Here is an 18,553-nt window from a genome sequence, read left to right as displayed (position 1 = left end):
TGTATAGCTTCATTATTGCTTAAAATGTTATCCCACTCTTGCTGGTATTGTACTAACACTTGGCACTTTTTTTTTTTTTACCTAGCACATTTGCTTTCAGTAAACCCATCACTTTCAGGATATGAGCAAATTCAGGTTGCAAAGTGAATTTTCTTCTTACTACTTTGGAAATTGTTTGTTCTTAAATACAGGTATTTTGGCCTCTCCACAGTCTGCACCTGGAAACTTGGACAATAGTAAAAGTGGAGAAATTAAAGGTAATGGAAGTGGAGGAAGCAGAGAAAATAGTACTGTTGACTTCAGCAAGGTAATTTCTGTTATTAACTATACATTTTCATAATCATGCTTACTGAGACAATTGCTAGCAATGTGACTATATTAACAGTGATTATAGTAATTTTTAATAACCGGTGCTTGTAAACCTGATGTGATGCTTGTGATGTTAATTTAAGATCAGAAATTGTGAAAAAGGTAACAGTCTCATAGCACTTGAATAATGTTATATCTTACTAGTGTTAGAAATCCTGACAAAAGAATATGGGGATAATACAGTATTTTCATCTATACCCACGCATAGATATCATGAACTGCAGGCATTTGTTGTGGAGCTGCCGCTACTAGAAAGGTTAATTCTGGGAGTGATGTCACAGCAGTAACAATTCAGCCTCTTCTTGGCTGTAATGTGACCCCAGAATTACTGTCTTGGTGTCAGTGCTTTCTGGAATGTAACTGGGAAACATCAGTGCTTCCCCATGGATAGGTAAAGGTAAAGACAGGAATTGAAAAATAATCCACCTATCTCAACTGTGATTTTTAATTTTCATAGGTGAGTGTTAAATGAAATGTAAAAAAGAGCTTATTTCAAAAGAACAAAGCAAAAAACTGCAAGTTCAAATTACAGTTGAATTTAAAGCATACTTTGAGTACTACCTCTGAATAATTGATTCTTGATATCCATTGTAATTTTTTTGATGGTGTTTGATGGTATTGACTATAGGATACAATGTCAGACTTCTAATTAAATGCCATTATTTCAAGTAAATTTCAGTTTTTAAGCCTTTATGATGCGAAGTCTATGAATCACGTTTTGTAGAAAAGGCACTTAAATGATGATTTGCGTTATAGCCTTGCTGAGCTTCATGCTCTAAAGTTAAAAGCCTTGCATTTGGGGCATCGTACTGTTGTTCTGTTGTAAGTTGATCATATTTTTACTGGTGCCGCAGTTATTTCAGATGAGTGTCAGGTTTCCAGGACGGAGTCTGTGGACAGATTGCTGTGATTTCTGCCGCAGATCTCCTCTAGACGGGGCAGGTGCCATTTGCTTTGTTCCCCTGACACAGCTGTGCTTTCTTTCACTTGGTCTATCTTGTGCACACCCGCTTGTCCCCTGTCGGGCAGGAGTCTGCCTCCTGGCACTGTAGTTGTGGCACGCTGGGTGTGGGACTCAAGAGGCCCGCCGTAAGTGCTGGTTTTATGTTCCTAGAAGCCCTGCTAGTGGTTGTTCAGTGACTGTGTGAAGCTGCATACAACGAAGAAGCTGCCGTACTTTGAATTATGTCCATAGCCTTTTCTTTGTAATTATACACAGACAACCTAATTCGATCATACAGCACTACCATGTATGTATACCAATTATGACTACTTTAGTTGTAAATGAAAATAAAGACAATGTTTCCCTCTTACTGAAAATACTGGGGAATGCCCATAGTTCATTAAAGTAAAAGAGGATTTATAAAATACAAAAAATATAAAGGAACGAATTCATGTCTAAGATTAAACAATAGATCATGACTAAATGAATATTTTTAGAACTGTGTATAATTTCATGGACCATTGTTAGTTGTGAACTATATTTTTGTCTTCAGTAGTTTTTTAATGAATAGTGCTATATATTCATTGAAACTTTTCTCTAGTTTTGTTTGGTAATTTAGATCTCTGCAGTAGTGAAGATCATGACAGTAAACTAGTTGGGACTACTGTTTGGTAGCTGTGTTTTGCTTGCACTTTGTATTCGTCAACTTCATTCTTTGTACTTGTGAGAATTTTGGCACTTAAACATCCTTTAGATCACCAGTTTTGATTAGCGAATAGTAGTCTTAAAGCATCTTTTTCCTGTTTCCTTCTAGACTGATTAGTACCATGCACACTTTATTTTTAATTATTATTTATTTGCCAATAGGTTGATATGAATTTCATGAGAAAAATTCCTTCAGGAGCTGAGGCATCCAATGTTCTGGTGGGAGAGGTGGATTTTTTAGAAAGACCTATAATTGCATTTGTGAGACTGGCTCCCGCTGTTCTTCTCTCAGGGCTAACCGAAGTCCCCGTCCCTACAAGGTAAGGGAGGGTTATTTGCAGGTAACGTTCTTCCAGAATGTCCAAAATCTAGAGGAACATGTCGCTTTATGTAATGAAAGCTCCTTTTAATGGTTAATGGTGTCATTGCCCCAGTGCCTTGACTATTAGAGCATTAAAGATTTACCTTTCTTTCTGGAACTAAAAAAAAAGCATCCTTTAAAAAATACGTTGCATTTATGTTTTTATAAGAAAAGTTCTGTTCATAGTATGTTCTGTGCAGGCACTGAAGTCAGAGAGGATGGAGTTGAATCCTTGCTCTGCTGCTTTTTGTGGGACGGTCAAGCCAGGCTTCTGCTTTACTTGTAAAATGAGGGTAACAGTACCTCAGGGTTGATTAAATGTAATAATGCCCCTGAATTAGGCAGAATGCTTTGTTCTGACCTGATCCAATCTTCTGTTCAATATACATTAAGAATAATTAGCAAGTTGTGTTATAAAGTGTGATCAGTTAGCTACTGATTATATGAACTTAATTACAAATGAGAATAATTAAGAATATATTTTTATAGTAATAAATATGAAGAATTAATTGCAGCCTGTTTGAAATGTACATGCTAGTTTTTAATAAGCTTTCCTGAGTTGCATTAATGGTACAGTACTGAGATAAATGAGAAAGATAATTCATTTATTCACATTTAAATTCTTACAAAGCAGGAAGATGAATACTTCCAGTTTGGATAAGTATGAATATTAATATTTTACTGTATGTTAATAACAATATAACTAAGTAGGAAGTTAAATAATTTTTATTTGGGTTTCCCTAGTAGCTCAGTTTGTAAAAAAAAAAAAAAAGCTGCCTGCAATTCAGGAGACCCCGGTTTGATTTCTGGGTCAGGAAGATCCTTTGGAGATGGGATAGGCAATAAGAGGTTGTTAAACAATAAGAGGCTTTTAAATAATAAGAGTTGTAAATAAAATGCTTTTACTTCCAAAAGGGTTAGTCCTTTATTTTCCCCTATAGTGTCTTTATCCAGACTGTAGTTTGAGGGACCATGAATTTCTTCTGAATACTCATCTATTTTCTTAAGCCAAAGTAAGTACTTAATTGGATTGGTATTCACTTGATTTACTAATTTACTTCTTTTCACCAGTACAGACCAGAAAATATTGTTTACTCAAAATTCAAAAGGATATAGAAGATGGGAAACACCATCTTTAATGTAAAACACTGATTCCTTAAGTACTTTTTACTCTAAGAAAGATGGAACTTAATTATGAATGCCGTTTTTAGTTTTGTGATTCATCTGAATAGAGTTGCCAACCTTTTTGCAGCCAATAGGATGTGAGGATGAAAAGGAGGTCTGAGTAATGTTTCTGTGTTTACATTTGTATGATTTGCTTATGATTCTTAGACTTATGTCTGTTGTTCATGTTTAAATCTCTCTGTTTTAATGTTCCCTTAGGTTTTTGTTTCTGTTACTGGGGCCTGCAGGCAAGGCGCCACAGTATCACGAAATTGGAAGATCAATAGCCACCCTCATGACAGATGAGGTAAGGAACACGCCCCTTGATGTGAAGCATACAATGCATGTTAAATTATAGACTCTCTTACCGTCTTTGGTGATTTTAAAGTGTATTTTATGGGTCTTTCTCTTATAGTATTTTCCTCTGTGCTATCAGTAATATGCAGATTTGAATAAATCATCTCCTTGATTTAGATGTATCAATGATATGCCCGTTGGATATTTGTTTAAGCTCTTCGCTGTTGCCTTGATAGAGCCTGCCTAGCCCGGTCTCTGTGCTTTTTGAAGTTTGTACGCTGTGACGGACCCCCTTTCTCTACTGCTTGCTCCATCCGCTTCCCCGTCCTTTCTGCACCTTGGATGTGCGGTGCTCACTGCCGCCTCTGGACGCTGAGCTCTGCCCTTGGCGGAGCGCTGTCTGCACCCCTCACCCCACCCTGTACCTGCTCTGTCCCGCATCTCAGGCAGACTCCTCCTCAGTGTTTCCTCCTCTAAGACATCTTCCGCAGCCACCCTGTTCCCCCGCATCGGTTGCCCTTCCGTACCCTGCTTCATTTTTATAGGCGTTCTTGTTATCCCCTGCGGTAGTGGATTCACGTGGTTACCCCGAGTTCTGAGTGCAGGGACTCTGACTTACCCGTGTCGTGCCTGCCAGAACTTCCCTGGGGGCTCAGTGGTAAAGAATCCGCCTGCCAGTGCAGGAGACCTGGGTTCGCTCATCCCTGGTCCGGGGAGATCCCACATGCTGTGGAGCTGCTAAGCTAGACTCCGGACTGAGCTTGGGCTCTAGAGCCGGGAGCTGTACCTGCTGAGCCCGTGTGCCCGAACCGCTGAGGCCTGCACACCGCAGATGGGGAATAGCCCCTGCTTGGCACAGCTAGAGAAAAGCCTGTGCCACAGTGAAGACCCAGCCCAGCCAAAAATAAAACACAGAAAAAGAGAAGAATGGTACCTACCAAACAGTAGGCACCCAGTCAGTAGGAACGATCAAATTAATTAACTATTTTAAGTAAAGTTGTTAGCATACTCATGATTATTCCTTTAGGATAAATGACATTAAAATGTTATTTCCCAAGTAAAATTTTCTCTTTCTAAAAATTGTGTATTAACACATCACTAGTTTCTTTTGTTGTTTGGTTTTTACTGTTAATTTATCTGATAATACTAATAGTGCATTATTTTTTAAAGTTGTTATTGAAGGTGGGGTCAAGAGTTTAGGTAATTATCTTTATGTAGACTTTGTTATGATATCGAAAGTGGATTACTATGTATGGAATTTTCTTTCAACTTTAAAATCCTTTTACTCAATGTGTTCATTTTTCTTTAGATTTTTCATGATGTAGCTTATAAAGCAAAAGACAGAAATGACCTCTTATCTGGAATTGATGAATTTTTAGATCAAGTGACCGTCCTACCTCCAGGAGAGTGGGACCCTTCCATACGCATAGAGCCACCAAAGAGTGTTCCATCTCAGGTGAGGATCTGCACAATGCTTCTTTGAGTTCCCCTTTTTTTTTTAATTAAACTTTTCCAAGTAGTTTATACATTTTCAAAACTCAAAACCGTATGAAGAACTACACCCGGAGAAGTTGTTCCCCACCACGTCCTCTCTGCCACCCCACCCTGTCCCCACCTCTTGCGGGTCATCATTTGCTATTGGTTTTTTGTTATTCTTCCACTTTTTATTCAGTACAGGGGAATATGAACATGTAGTCTTGTTTTCTCCTCTTTCTTACCAGACGTGAACATCCTATATGTAGTGTTCTGCACCTTGCCTTTTTCATGGAACAGTATTTCCTGCAGGTGTGATGATAAGAAATGGCAGAAGTAGTCCTCCTCCTCCTCCTCACAGCTCTGTTGTATCCCAGCATGGACGCGCTGTAGTCTGTCCTATCCTGGTGCATCTTGTCTTCTGTTTTTAGCTGTTACAGGCTTCATCGTGGTGTTCGCCTGCCATCTTAGTCTTGTGCAGATGTGTCTGCAGGATAGATTCCCAGGAATAAGATTATTGGCTTACATGGGAGTTTACCTGCAGTTTTAGCAAACGTTGCCAGAGTCTCCTCTTCTTGGGTTAACTGTTTTGGACTCATTTTGGTGATGCCTGAGAATGCCTGTTTCCCTACAGCCTCACCAGCATGGTCTGTTGTCACACTTCTGGATATTTGTCAGTCTGATACGTTATCATTATCTTACTGTATTAGGCATTTTAATATGATTTTAATTTGTATTTCTGTAATTAGTGAAGTTGAGTATTCCTGAATATTTTTTGTTCATCACCCTCCACCAACTTTTTTTAAGCATTTAAATTATTCACTCATCCTTTTGTATTTACCATGACGTACTATGTAGAGAATGCATGCAGTTTATCTTTTTTCTAAATTGTAGTCTGTCCCAGTTTATTAAAAAGTTAAGCATTTTTCTGTTTGCTTGTTGATGTTGTCTTTATCATTTACTAAATTTCCATATTCATTCAGGTCTGTTTCTGGGATTTCTTTTCCATTGATTGGTCTAGGCATGGACCACTTACACACTTTAATTTCTGAAAGTTTTTGATATATTTTAATATCTGGTAGGTCTGCATTCATTCTTGACCTCACTCTTGTTTTTCTGAATTTTCTTGGTCGTCTTTGCATATTTATTTTCATATTAGTTTTAAAATCAGCTTTCTATTTACAGAAATAAAATGTGATTTTTAAAAAATTGTGATGGAAATTAAATTTCTAAATGAACTGAGGGAAAGTTGGAATCTTTTCAAGAACATGGTATATCTTTCCCCAGTTGTTTTCCTGACTGTTTTCAAGTCAGTTTTTGTGTCCTTAAGGAATATTATAAAATTCTCCTTATGTGCACCTTACACTCCTCTTGGTGAGTGTATTCGTAAGTATTTTATCTTTGTTTCTGTTATAAATGAGGTCTTTGTTGCATTATATTGTCTGTTGCTTTTATATATATGTATATATATGATGACTATTGGTCATTGTATATTTCATTTGTATCCTGCTGCCTTCCTTAATTCTTTTATTGTGTGTAGTCATGTGGTCTCCAATAAAAGATAATATTATTCATTTTCTAACTCCTACACCTTTAACATGTTTTCTCTTATCTAATGGTATTGACTAAAATCTCTAATAGTTTTACATAGTAGTCGACTTTAAAGGGCATTTCTTAATTTTTTCATAGTTGTAGTCAAAGTCTATTGTTTCTCTCATTAAGTTACTGTCATTGATGCCAAAATACATATTTTATCATATTAAGAAAATACCCTGTTTTCTGTTTTATTGAATTTTTTAATATAAGTGAGTGTTGAATTTTGTCAAAGGGCTTTTTAGCATCTCTGGAGATGATATATGAATTTTACTTACCAGTTATTATGGTAAATCATATTAATAGTTTCTTTAATTTGAAGACACTCTTGCATTGTTGGAATAACCCAACTTAAGCTTTAAAGTGTCTGTAGTCTTTTTCTAATGTTTTATTTAAGTTGCTTCCATCTCCATTTGTAAGCAGATTGGTCTATAGATTTTTGTGAAGTCTTTACATTTTGGTATCATCATTAAACTTGTTTCATAAAAACAGATTTGTAAGTTTTCCTTTTTCTGTGCTCTTTAAACTTTAAGTGGCTTGGAATACTTTGATTCTAAAAGTATGGAAGATTTTTTAGTAGAATTTTCTGAGCTTGACTCTTGTATGGTAGACTTCAGCAGCTTGTTATTTCTTCTGTGGAAATTGGTTTGTGTAAATGTTCTCTTTTTTCTGGAGTCAGATTTGGTAAGTTATATTTTCCTAGAAAATTACCTATTTTCCTGTTTTTTGGTGTCAATTTTGGGAAATTGTTATAGCACCCATTTTATCAAGGTTTTTCATCTAGTTGCATAGGGTTGTACTGTGTAGTCTCTCCCTCTCACTGTATATTTATACATAAGTAAAATTTGTGACTTTCCTTGTCATATCTTTGGTTGTATATTAGCTGATGATTTAATCATATTTTTCTAATAGAGCAACTTTCAATATTTATTTCAGTTCTCCTTTTTAAAAAAGTATATTGTGTTGTGTAACTCAGCTTCTGCATTTAGCTGTATTCACTTTCCTTCAGGAAAGATTTTTTTCACATTTGGTGAATTAAATACTTAATACATTTATTTTTGTCCTTTCATTTTTCTTAATATAAGAGCTGCTTTGTTTTCTTGAATGATGCTTTTGCTACATCCCATCAATTGTGATATATAGTATTTTCATTAGATGCATTTTGTGGGAGTTCAGTAATTTTGTTTTCTCTTTCCCCTTTGAGCTGTGATACAAGTTAGTTTCAATCTTGACATTTTCAAATGGTAGTCTTACGATTACAGGCAAGTCGTGCTACTTTTTAAATACTGAGCATGTGACCCAGGGAGTTCACTGCTGTGGTTGATCTGGGGTCCCCCTGGGATGAACACCCCCAGCCCAAGTTTTTCTTTCTCCCCACTGCTCTTCTTTCCTCTCTGTCTCCCTTCTCTCTCCCCCTGTTGGCTCTATTCCCACTCCACCTCTCCCGCAACCCACTTTTTTTTTGGTCCAGTAACCTCTGACCTTTGGAGTTAACAAAACTTGCTCCCTGAGGATGAGAGTATCTTTTATCATGAGAATAGTACTCTTGAATTTGTAATAAAACATAATAGGGAGTTGATTTTTATGAAAATTTATTTGATGACTCATGCTACTGACATCTTAAGGGAAGTATTTAATAAGAAAAAGTGGAATTTCCTTTTTTTCTTAATGTAAAGTATAAAGTATATTTTTTCAATAGTGAACATGAATAAGGATTTAAAATTCTAGCTGAAGAGATGTTTTATTGGATTTTTATATTCCTGTTGCTGAGTAGTAATTTGAAATGATGTGTGTGAGTGTTCTATAGTATATTTGATGTTAGATTATAAAATAGAAAAAGCCAATATAAATTTGAAATATTAACAGAGACAAATTTTAGATTCTGTTTCAAAGTGCAGTGTCTTTAAAGTGGAAGTTGATACTAGGAAGCATTTTTTTTCGAGGAGTACTGGTTAGACGTATAATCAATGGGAGAGCTCATGTTCTCTTTAATGGAGATGCTATTTTGGCTTCCTTAAAACAGAATTCTGAAAGATGTGAGTGTGTTGTTTCTCTTCTTCTTTTTTTTTTTTTTTGTGAAATGCAGGAAAAGAGAAAGATTCCTGTATTTCCCAATGGATCTGCCCCCAGCTCGGGTGACACCCCGAAGGAGGCAGCGCACCATGCGGGGCCCGAGCTCCAGAGGACTGGACGGTGGGTACAGTCGCTGATTCCATGCGGGCATCTCTTGGGGGCTAGAAACTGATGTGATGGACAAAGCAGAAATATGCTTTTTCTTTGCAAGTGTTTGGAAACTAATTTTGTCTAGTATTTTTCCATATTTTAAAAAATGTTTATTGTTTTCATAGGTATATAATGTTAAGGATAATTAATACATATTTTTAAATAGCTTACTAGAATATATTGGATTCTGTATACTAGGATTTAATTTAAAACAAAAACATTATGCAGCATATGTTAAGAATATTGTAGTTCTGTAGTAGGTTAACTTAATTGGCTGTACAAAAGATTTCTTGAGGAAAGTGTGGCGTCCTATTGCCATTCTAATAGGCAGTCAGAACAATGGGAACAGCGAGGAATTGTAGCCATCGTGTTGTGTGTATGCAGAGATGTAAAACTCTTCCGTGAGCAGCGTATCATAAGATAATGTAAAATCAGGCAGACAAGCATATAATCTCTGGAAACCTAGTTAGAAAAATTGTTGCAGAAGTTAATTCCTGGAATAAAAAAATAGAAATATTGCCAGGTACAAACTGTCTTAGAATTTTTTGTAGAGATAGAAAAGTATCATGGTATTGTCATAGTAGAGAAGCAAGCATGTGTATAGTGATACTGTTTGCCCATTGGTGCTCTCTGTGAGCTAAAGATCTTGAATCTTAAATAGTAGTAGTCTCTGAATTATACTAGAGTGAGCCTCTGCCCCCATGCGAAAGGTGCTCGTTTGAGTTATTAGCATTGCTACTTCTTCAGACTGAGGTAGGGTTAGTCACTAAGAAGTACAAAGCCAGGCCCCTACTGATCATGTTACCTGAGAATCTTATATAGATTTTTGACTTGATGATATAGTTTCATTAACTAGATTATCATTGGCACTATTTTTATTGCAAGTTGGCACCCTTTCCTTTATAGATTTTTCAGTCCCATTGCTGTCATATTATTTATAGGATAACTTATGCCAGCTGTCAGTGTACGTTTAGGTTTATTTCAGTATTAACTTTGGAAAAAGCTAGAATGGTAAAGTTTGAAACATCTGGAGCAAGAGTCCCCAACCCCGGCACTGGTCCATGGCCTGTGAGGAGCCGGGCCTCAGAGCCGGGGGAGCGGTGGGTGTACAGCTGCTCCCCGCACTCACATCCCCCCAGTCTGTGGGGAACTGTGTTTCATGAAGCTGGCCCCTGGTGCCGGTAAGGGTGAGGAGTGCTGATCTAAAGCTTTTGAGAGCATGAGATTAACCTTTGTGATGTATTTTGAAAGCATAATATTAACTTTTTCGGGTGTATTTTTCTGCAGTAGGGATTTAAATGATTATACATTTTATAAGTCGCACAGTCTTTTTGAGTTACTGGTTTGTCACCAGTATTTATTGAGTATCTACTGCTCCCCAGGCAGTGTTCTAACCCTGGAGAGAGTAGCAGTGAGTAAGACAAGGTCCCTGCTCCTCACAGAGCTTGTTTTGTAGTGGAGTGCTTTCAGGTCAGGTGCATCCAAAAGTCTGACTTGAAGAAACAGTGAAATGAGAAGGATTTGATGCACAAATATAGATTTAAATTTACTAATTAAAACATCTTTGTTTTATTAATATACACACTGGTTTGACTACATACACAGTAAATTACATACACTGATATAGTTTTTAGACTTTTTTCTAGACCAGAAATATTTATGTGTTTGGAGTATCAATTTTAGAAGTAAAATTATTTAATTCACTACTGAGTGAACCTAAGCACAAGGTACTTACTAAATAGCGTTTGGGGACTTACAATTTATATTATAATTGCATTCCTGGTATTTCTCACACTTGCCTTTAAGATTTATAATGTAGATAATGATTAATAGCATTGCTTACACACATTTTCATAAATGGGTTGTTAGGTTTTATTTATTTTTATTGTACGTTTCCTTGCACATTTGTGTTTGATATTGCATTTACTTATATAAGTCTTTTGCCTGTAGTCTTTTCAGTATATAGTCCGTAAGATATAGATGTTTGTGTCTCTTTTAATTTAGTGAGATCTACCTTTCCGCTGTCAGTGGATTAGATTAAATGAGTGTGTCTTCTAAAATTTATACCATTATTTAAATAGGATATTAATTTTTGTTGACAAATGCTAGGCGCCAGCAGTTTTATGTAGCCCATAGTTTTAGTGTGAACAGCCAGAATCCTCTAGTGTACAGTTTGACGAGTTTCATCTCACCTATTTAGGCTTTTTGGTGGTTTGATACTTGACATCAAAAGGAAAGCACCTTTTTTCTTGAGTGACTTCAAGGATGCATTAAGTCTGCAGTGCCTGGCCTCGATTCTTTTCCTATACTGTGCCTGTATGTCTCCTGTAATCACTTTTGGAGGGCTGCTTGGAGAAGCTACAGAAGGCAGAATAGTGAGTACAAAGATTGGTAGTGGCCAGGCTCTTAGCTCCTCAGAGGCAAGTGTCTGTGTGCATTTGTCTCACTATTCCTACTTTTATTTGAAGAGTCTCCCCACAGCATGATTAACCCGTCCCAAAGCAGACTTCCCCCAAAGGTAATTGCTGTGGAAAACAAGGGGAAGCCATTTGAACAGGAGAAGATGCACAGTTGAGGTAAAAAAAAGAAAAGTTTTTCATGGCTTGCTGGATGAATGGTTTTATCAATTGAGTAAAAGGCTTGTATTGTCCTTGTGGGGGGAGTGGGTGGGTGGGGGGGTTCAGATGAACTGAACTCGTCCCGGTGGGTCGTGGGTGGGAGAGTTTATCGGGGGCGGGGGTGGGCGCTCTGTGTCCTTCAGGGCATCATAGGACTAGTTAGAGCCACTGATAACCAGTAACTCATCTGCCCTGGCAGGTCCGCCAGGCAGACCATTGGGAAGAAGGGAGCACAGTTGTGGACAATGATGGATTTTGAAGTGGTGTTTACTTTAATTTTGCTGTTACTAAACGTGTGAAAGTTGTCAAAGTGTTAACTGGAAAGTATAACTGAAAACTACATCTGTGTATTGACATGATTAGAATGAAAGCTTTTATGTTTTGTTCTGGGTAATACCATACTGGGGCTGTGGTTACAGAGCCGCATCTGGTGCTTCGTGAAATTGAGAAAGTGTTTTTTGTTGCTGTTTATATACATTTTAATGGCATTTAAGTGAGACAGTTTGTGATTCCTAAGTGTATTTTGTTTAATGATATTTACTCTTTGGAGAAAGTTTATTTTTTTATAGATCTTAAGGTTTTTAAAAACCAACCAAACCTAAAGTAGTAATAATTGCTTAATTAAAGTATTTCATAAGCTGAACATGAGGTAAACCTGACAACTGTAATTTCCTTTCAACTCAGTTTATTTTCAGTTATTTAGATTCATTTATATTACTCTTTTATGTTATTATATCAGAGGTGTATATTTTTAGTAAGCTGCTTAAAGCAGCTGTCACAAGCTGTGTGTGTATCTCTGCTGGTCCCCAAGGAAGTGTGTCTTGTCTGTTACCGTCATGGAAGTTCTGCTGCTTCTTGGACTGTCACTCACTGCCTCCCCATCTCATCCTGCTCTTAGTACCCTGTGTGTGTGATAGCGCTTTAGACGTTGGAGGAGTACGGACACGGGTGAGACACGGACGTGTGTCTTCTCTCCTTGGGGTCCTAACCGAGAAGAAGATGAGAAAGTGTATGTGCAGTTCCTATGTCATGCTGTGCTGGGCGGCACACAAGTGAGATGAAGGAAGAGCTGTAGGAGCTATAATTATAGAAGCAGAGAAGTCAGAAGGATTATGGAGGGACATGACGCTGTGTTTATTTTCAGGTGCTTTATTGGAACTTCAGGTAAAAGTGGAGACATTAGGAAGTGTAGATCCAGAGTTTCCAGAGTGGGAAGCTGAGATAGATGAGGTTAGCACTTTAAAGGGAGAGGAGAAGGGGGAAGTTATCCCCATTGGTGGATGGGAAGAAGGAGGGGAGTGAGGAGGAAGTGGCCCAGCAGATTAGACAAGGGCACAGCAGAGCTTTGAGCGAGAGATCAGGACGGTTTGACTTTGCAGAAACCAAATCAGACGTCGAGAAGGAGGCGGAGGCGACTTGAGCAGGGACTGCCCCCGTGCCCTGCAGTGGGGGGTGAGGGGGTGATGAGGGGAGGCTTCTGCTGGGTGATGACTTGGAGACTGAATGTGGGTTGGGGGAGGCAGCACAGTGGGGCTGTGATTTCTTCAGGGAAAGATGGGTTTCACTTTGGCAAAGAACATAGAAGTGGCTTAAAACTTGGGAAAAAGTGGATCTGGGTAGAGGAACTAGTGAATGTGGCAGTGAGGGGAACAGTAAGGAAGGTCTCCACCAGGCAGAGTCTGCTTTTTCCACACAGCACTTGGCGGGGAGTTCATTCTGTGCCTGGCAGCATCTCCACACCCCTTACCCCTTACCAACCCCCTCCCCCATCCCCGCCATTAGCATTTCTTTATTTGCCATCTCCTTGTTTCTGTTTCTCTGCTTTCTGTTTCTCTATGAGGTTTAGACATTTTTTCCCTTTGATTTGAGCTCTAAATTCATTCCTAAATATACAGACTGTAATTGAACCAAGGATTTTATAACAGCCTAGCAAGCAGTGTCTTCCAGGACAGTCTTTTTTGTCTGTGGGCAAGAAAACACGTTTATCTTGTACAATTCATAAATACATTGTTAACATGAACTCTTCCTCGTTTTGCCAAAAGTGAAGTCTGTATGTGGGTTTGATCCTGTTTTTATACTGAGAGTTGAATGTCTCATTTACGACATAACTGTCTCTGCTGTGAGTGATTCTGACACGCTGTTAGTACTGATGTTGAGAGCGTCCCGTATGCCAGACAGTGTTCCTGCTGGTGTTTGCAGAAACACTGCTTCAGTAAGCTCTCCTGGCTCTCATCACCCACATTCAAAGGTGAGGAAAGTTGGGCTGGATGAGTTGGAGACATGGCCGTGGTTCAGCAGCTCACAGCTCGCAGGAGGTGGTCTGCTTCCTCCGATCTGGTCCCCTGGAGCCCTGATCTCTGCCCGCTGCTTGCTGCCTCCAGGCCCAGGAGGACTGTCTCTCACAAGCGCCTTCTCTTTGCTTTACTGATGCTAGGCTTTCCCTTTCCTGGTCATGTATTCCCGTTGACCTTGATGTTTGTGAATGGAAACTGTTTTCTTTCTGCCCCCACCTCCCTATCTAGTGGCAGAGTCTATACACCTTCCCAACTGATCCCCTAGTCAGTTAGGGTGTGACATTGGTGGTGAAATAAAACTGGCCTACTAGCTTTCAAGATTTTTCTGAGTCTTTCATTTTATCATTTTAACCCAACTTTAGTGGGTTTTCCTTTTCTATGGTTTCCAGGAGATTTTTGTTTTTGTTAAGCATTTCATTTTTTATATTTATTGGTTAAGCCAGTCATATTAGAATAATTTCTTTAAAATGTGTGGGGAACTGTCTTTGGGAATCAATTTGAGAATGATAGGACCACGTGATAATGTCTTGTTCATCTATTTGAAGAAGTAGATTTTTTTTGTGTTGATACCATATCAAACACTTCAAATACTTTTTATTTTCTTAAATGAACTGTTTTGGACATGCCACAGTATTGAAAACAATATATGCATCTTTGTCCTCACCACAGGCTTCAGAAGTAAAGCATGTTATGTAGAGGGGTTGAAGCCTCTTGTGTCTGTCTTCCATGTACCCCACTCTCCCTGCCTCCCACAGTGTTGTTTTAAATTAATGTTGATTGCAAAAGTTCACCTCCAGTATGTGAAAGCAAAACAATTTTCTAGTGTATTTAAAATATGTTTGTGATTTTCTTTATTTAAATGTTAAGTTTGAGATTTAAAGTTGCGTTTACTATATTTTTTTAAACCACTTGATTAATGTTTTTATTTTTCAGATGTCTTACATGTACTACAGTAGGTTAGAGATGTGTTCATGATGTATTACTTTTATTCGTTTCTTCTTTCCTTAAACAGAGTGCAATAGAGTCTCTTTTTGGAGCATCATTAACTGGGATTGCCTACTCGTTGTTTGCTGGGCAACCTCTCACAATATTGGGGAGCACAGGTCCAGTTTTAGTGTTTGAAAAAATTTTATTTAAATTCTGCAGGTATGTAATAGCTATCCACTTTTCACATGTGTTTACGTAAGTGTATAGTTATATATTATTGTATTAAATTAAAAGTTCTTTGTGTATTTATTAATAGCTGAAAAAGAGGATCTGATCAGTATATATATATATATATATATATATTTTTTTTTTTTTTCTTTTTCAATGCTTTGGGGCCACTGTGTGGCAAACCCTCCTCTGGCTCCTGCTGTCACCCCAGTCCCCTTGAGTATAAAGTCCATGGATTTGAGTTCTGATAAGCATGTCACTTGAGGGACAGTAAAAATCCTTTGTGTTACGAGATTTCAGCCTAGTCAGGTGTTAAATCTGAATTAGGTACTGAACAGTATGCTGGTCTTGTTAGAAGTTTAGAAAGAGGTGAGTCTAGAAGGCTGGTGCTGGCTCTGCCAGGCAGTGGGCGGGGGTTGTTCACGCGCAGGGTCAGTGCAGGCCGCTGGGCGGTGGCCTCAGAACTTGACCCAGCAGTCCTGTCCCTTTAGTGAGAGCATTGCAGCTGGATGTTTAGCCTGAAACAACTTGGTGCTGTTACAGGTTTGACTCATCTAATTCCTCTTGTTCTGATTCTTTCTTCCCTGAACAAGCTGATTCTGATCTGGCATGATACACACATAAATTGAGAATGTAGTGGCCTGACCTGTTTTAGGCTCACTTGTTTGACACTGAGTTGGAAAATGAGTCACTGTGGGGTGATGCTGGTGGTGGCGGAGCCAGCAGTGGTAGGGGTGTGGCGGGGGCAGGGGTGTGGCGGCGGGGAGGGGTGTGACGGCGGGGCGGGGCAGGGCAGGGGTGTGACGGCGGGGCAGGGGAGGGGTGTGACGGCGGGGAGGGGTGTGACGGCGGGGCAGGGGCAGGGGTGTGATGGCGGGGCAGGGGCAGGGGTGTGATGGGGCAGGGGCAGGGGTGTGACGGTGGGCAGGGGTGTGACAGTGGGGCAGGGGTGTGGCGGCGGGCCAGGGGTGTGACGGCGGGGCAGGGGCAGGGGTGTGACGGCGGGCAGGGGTGTGACAGTGGGGCAGGGGTGTGGCGGGGGGCAGGGGTGTGGCGGCGGGCCAGGGGTGTGACGGCGGGGCAGGGGTGTGACGGGGGGCAGGGGTGTGACGGGGGGCAAGGGTGTGACAGCGGGGCAGGGGTGTGACGGCGGGGCAGGGGCAGGGGTGTGACGGGGGGCAGGGGTGTGGCGGCGGGCAGGGGTGTGACGGCGAGGCAGGGCAGGGGTGTGACGGGGCAGGGGCAGGGGTGTGACAGCGGGGGCAGGGGTGTGACAGCGGGGCAGGGGTGTGACGGCGGGGCAGGGCAGGGGTGTGACGGGGGCGGGGGTGTGGCGGCGGGGCAGGGGTGTGGCCGCTGTGTCACCCTGAGCCCTGGGGCCAGAGAGCATCACACATCCAGGTGTCCTGGAGGCTGGTGTCTGTCGCCTAAGCCTCATAACTGATTTCTAAAATGAGGTCTTTTTTTTTTTTTTTACATTTTATTTTATTAGTTGTAGGCTAATTACTTCGCAACATTGCAGTGGGTTTTGTCATACATTGACATGAATCAGCCATGGAGTTACATGTATTCCCCATCCCGATCCCCCCTCCCACCTCCCGCCGGTGAGGTCTTTGTCTTTAAGTGTATATTGCCTGGTAGGTTTACACTGGAAAACTTTTGTATAAGTAAAATGTAACTGTTAAGTCTAACAACAAGCTAGTCTTCAGTTGAAGCAAAAGAAAGAAAAACACATAGAGCTTTCTCTAGTCATTATTTTGTTATTCTGTGATATGCTCTCTTTTAGAAATCTCATGTTTTTATACTGTTCTTACTGCTTATTGTGGAAATTTTAAGTACCAGTACTGTTTGGCGTGTATATGTTGATTGTGTCCACGTTTATTTTTCTTTCCAAACAGAGATTACCACCTTTCATATCTGTCTCTGAGAACCAGTATTGGTCTGTGGACCTCTTTCTTGTGCATTGTTTTGGTTGCAACAGATGCAAGCAGCCTGGTGTGCTACATCACGCGGTTCACCGAGGAGGCTTTTGCAGCTCTCATCTGCATCATATTCATCTACGAGGCTTTGGAGAAGCTCTTCCATTTAGGAGAAACATATGCATTTAATATGCACAATAATTTGGAGGAACTAACCAGCTACTCGTAAGTGTTTCTATTTCCCTTAATATTAAAATGTATTTTTGCAGACGTTTAAGAGCAAAAGAAAACAGATTTTTTTTTTTTTTTTTGCAACATGATGCTCGCTGTATATCAAGCTATAACTACCCAACTGGCAATACAGAGGTTGACTTGTTTGTTACAGGTGAGATCTTACCAAAGCACTCAGTGGACATACATGTGACTGAACAAATTCAGTCACTGTTATTTCTTGAAACAATTTGTCCAAGTGTGTATGTTTTTGGTTTCATGTTTAAATTGGTTTGGCAACTGCCCACCATATATTTAAATATTGTTCATGTTGTGCATTTTCATTAATTTTTGTGGATGTTATTTTAAAATATAATTTCAGTGTACTGTTGTATGCTGTTTAGCGGATTATTTTCTTTGTGATAAAGCTTGAAGTGAAAATATTTTAAGACTCAGAAATAAAATGGGGTTTGAGAAGTAATTATAATAGTTAAAAAGGGTTGGCAGACATTTAAACGTCACGAAGGTGATTAAAATGACACGTTCTGAGGTGGATGCCTGTATTTGCTGTCCTGCGCACAGCTGATGTGAGCTCGAGCCTGCATTTGGTGAACTTTCACGGAGGAACGTGGTGACCAAAACCCTTCCTCCTGGCCCCTCCCCGTGCCCCCGCGTCACACTGCTCCTCCCCGCTGTCCTCCACACTCCCGGCTTTGATGGACAGGGGACGGAGGAGCCTGCAGCTTCCTGTAAGATATTGACTTGCTTGAAAATATTAGCGACACTCTGATACCAAGTCTGTTTTGCATCACCTTTGTTCTCAAACTAGGTATTTTTTTACTTAATTCTCTGTCTTCTCTCGTTCCCTGTTACTCTGATCTTTAAGAAGCGTGAGCATGATTTTCACAGCTCGTGACAGCGGTTAGAGCAGTTTCTGGTGTGTAAATCCTTTGCTCAGCTGACATTTTGTGGCAGACACTGTGTTGAGTGTTGCTTAATATTCATGTCGTTGTGAGTCATGCGTGTCATAGCCCCTTTTGTGTATGAAGAACCCGAGGCTCTTTAAGGTTAGAACTTGACTTGGGTCAAATAGCTAGCAAATGACAGAGCCTCAGTGAATCCGAAGTCCAGCCTCCCACCTGTTCTCAAACAGCTCATGGTCCAGTTGAGAATATTTTTGTTTGTTCTTTTCATTTTTTTAAATCCACATTTAGAGATTTGTTTTCTCA

At 39.8% G+C, this 18,553-nt stretch overlaps 1 protein-coding gene across 9 annotated transcripts in view; it reads left to right on the top strand.

The window, feature by feature from the left end:
* Positions 1 to 18,553, top strand: part of SLC4A7 (solute carrier family 4 member 7) — a 111,469-nt gene that overhangs the window by 61,196 nt on the left and 31,720 nt on the right. For all 9 annotated transcript variants that reach the window (XM_043887056.1, XM_043887054.1, XM_043887052.1 and 6 more), the window contains 8 exons: positions 192 to 307; positions 2,180 to 2,337; positions 3,762 to 3,849; positions 5,149 to 5,295; positions 8,992 to 9,098; positions 11,329 to 11,503; positions 15,053 to 15,186; positions 17,094 to 17,339. In XM_043887056.1, the coding sequence (XP_043742991.1) occupies positions 192 to 307; positions 2,180 to 2,337; positions 3,762 to 3,849; positions 5,149 to 5,295; positions 8,992 to 9,098; positions 11,329 to 11,503; positions 15,053 to 15,186; positions 17,094 to 17,339 (1,171 nt within the window). The remainder of the gene's footprint in view (positions 1 to 191; positions 308 to 2,179; positions 2,338 to 3,761; positions 3,850 to 5,148; positions 5,296 to 8,991; positions 9,099 to 11,328; positions 11,504 to 15,052; positions 15,187 to 17,093; positions 17,340 to 18,553) is intronic.

The sequence above is a fragment of the Cervus elaphus genome, chromosome 24 (assembly GCF_910594005.1).
Source record: "Cervus elaphus chromosome 24, mCerEla1.1, whole genome shotgun sequence".
NCBI classification, from domain to species: domain Eukaryota; kingdom Metazoa; phylum Chordata; class Mammalia; order Artiodactyla; family Cervidae; genus Cervus; species Cervus elaphus.
The sequence above is the reverse complement of the archived record's forward strand: the minus strand, read 5'-3'. Positions and strand labels throughout refer to the sequence as shown.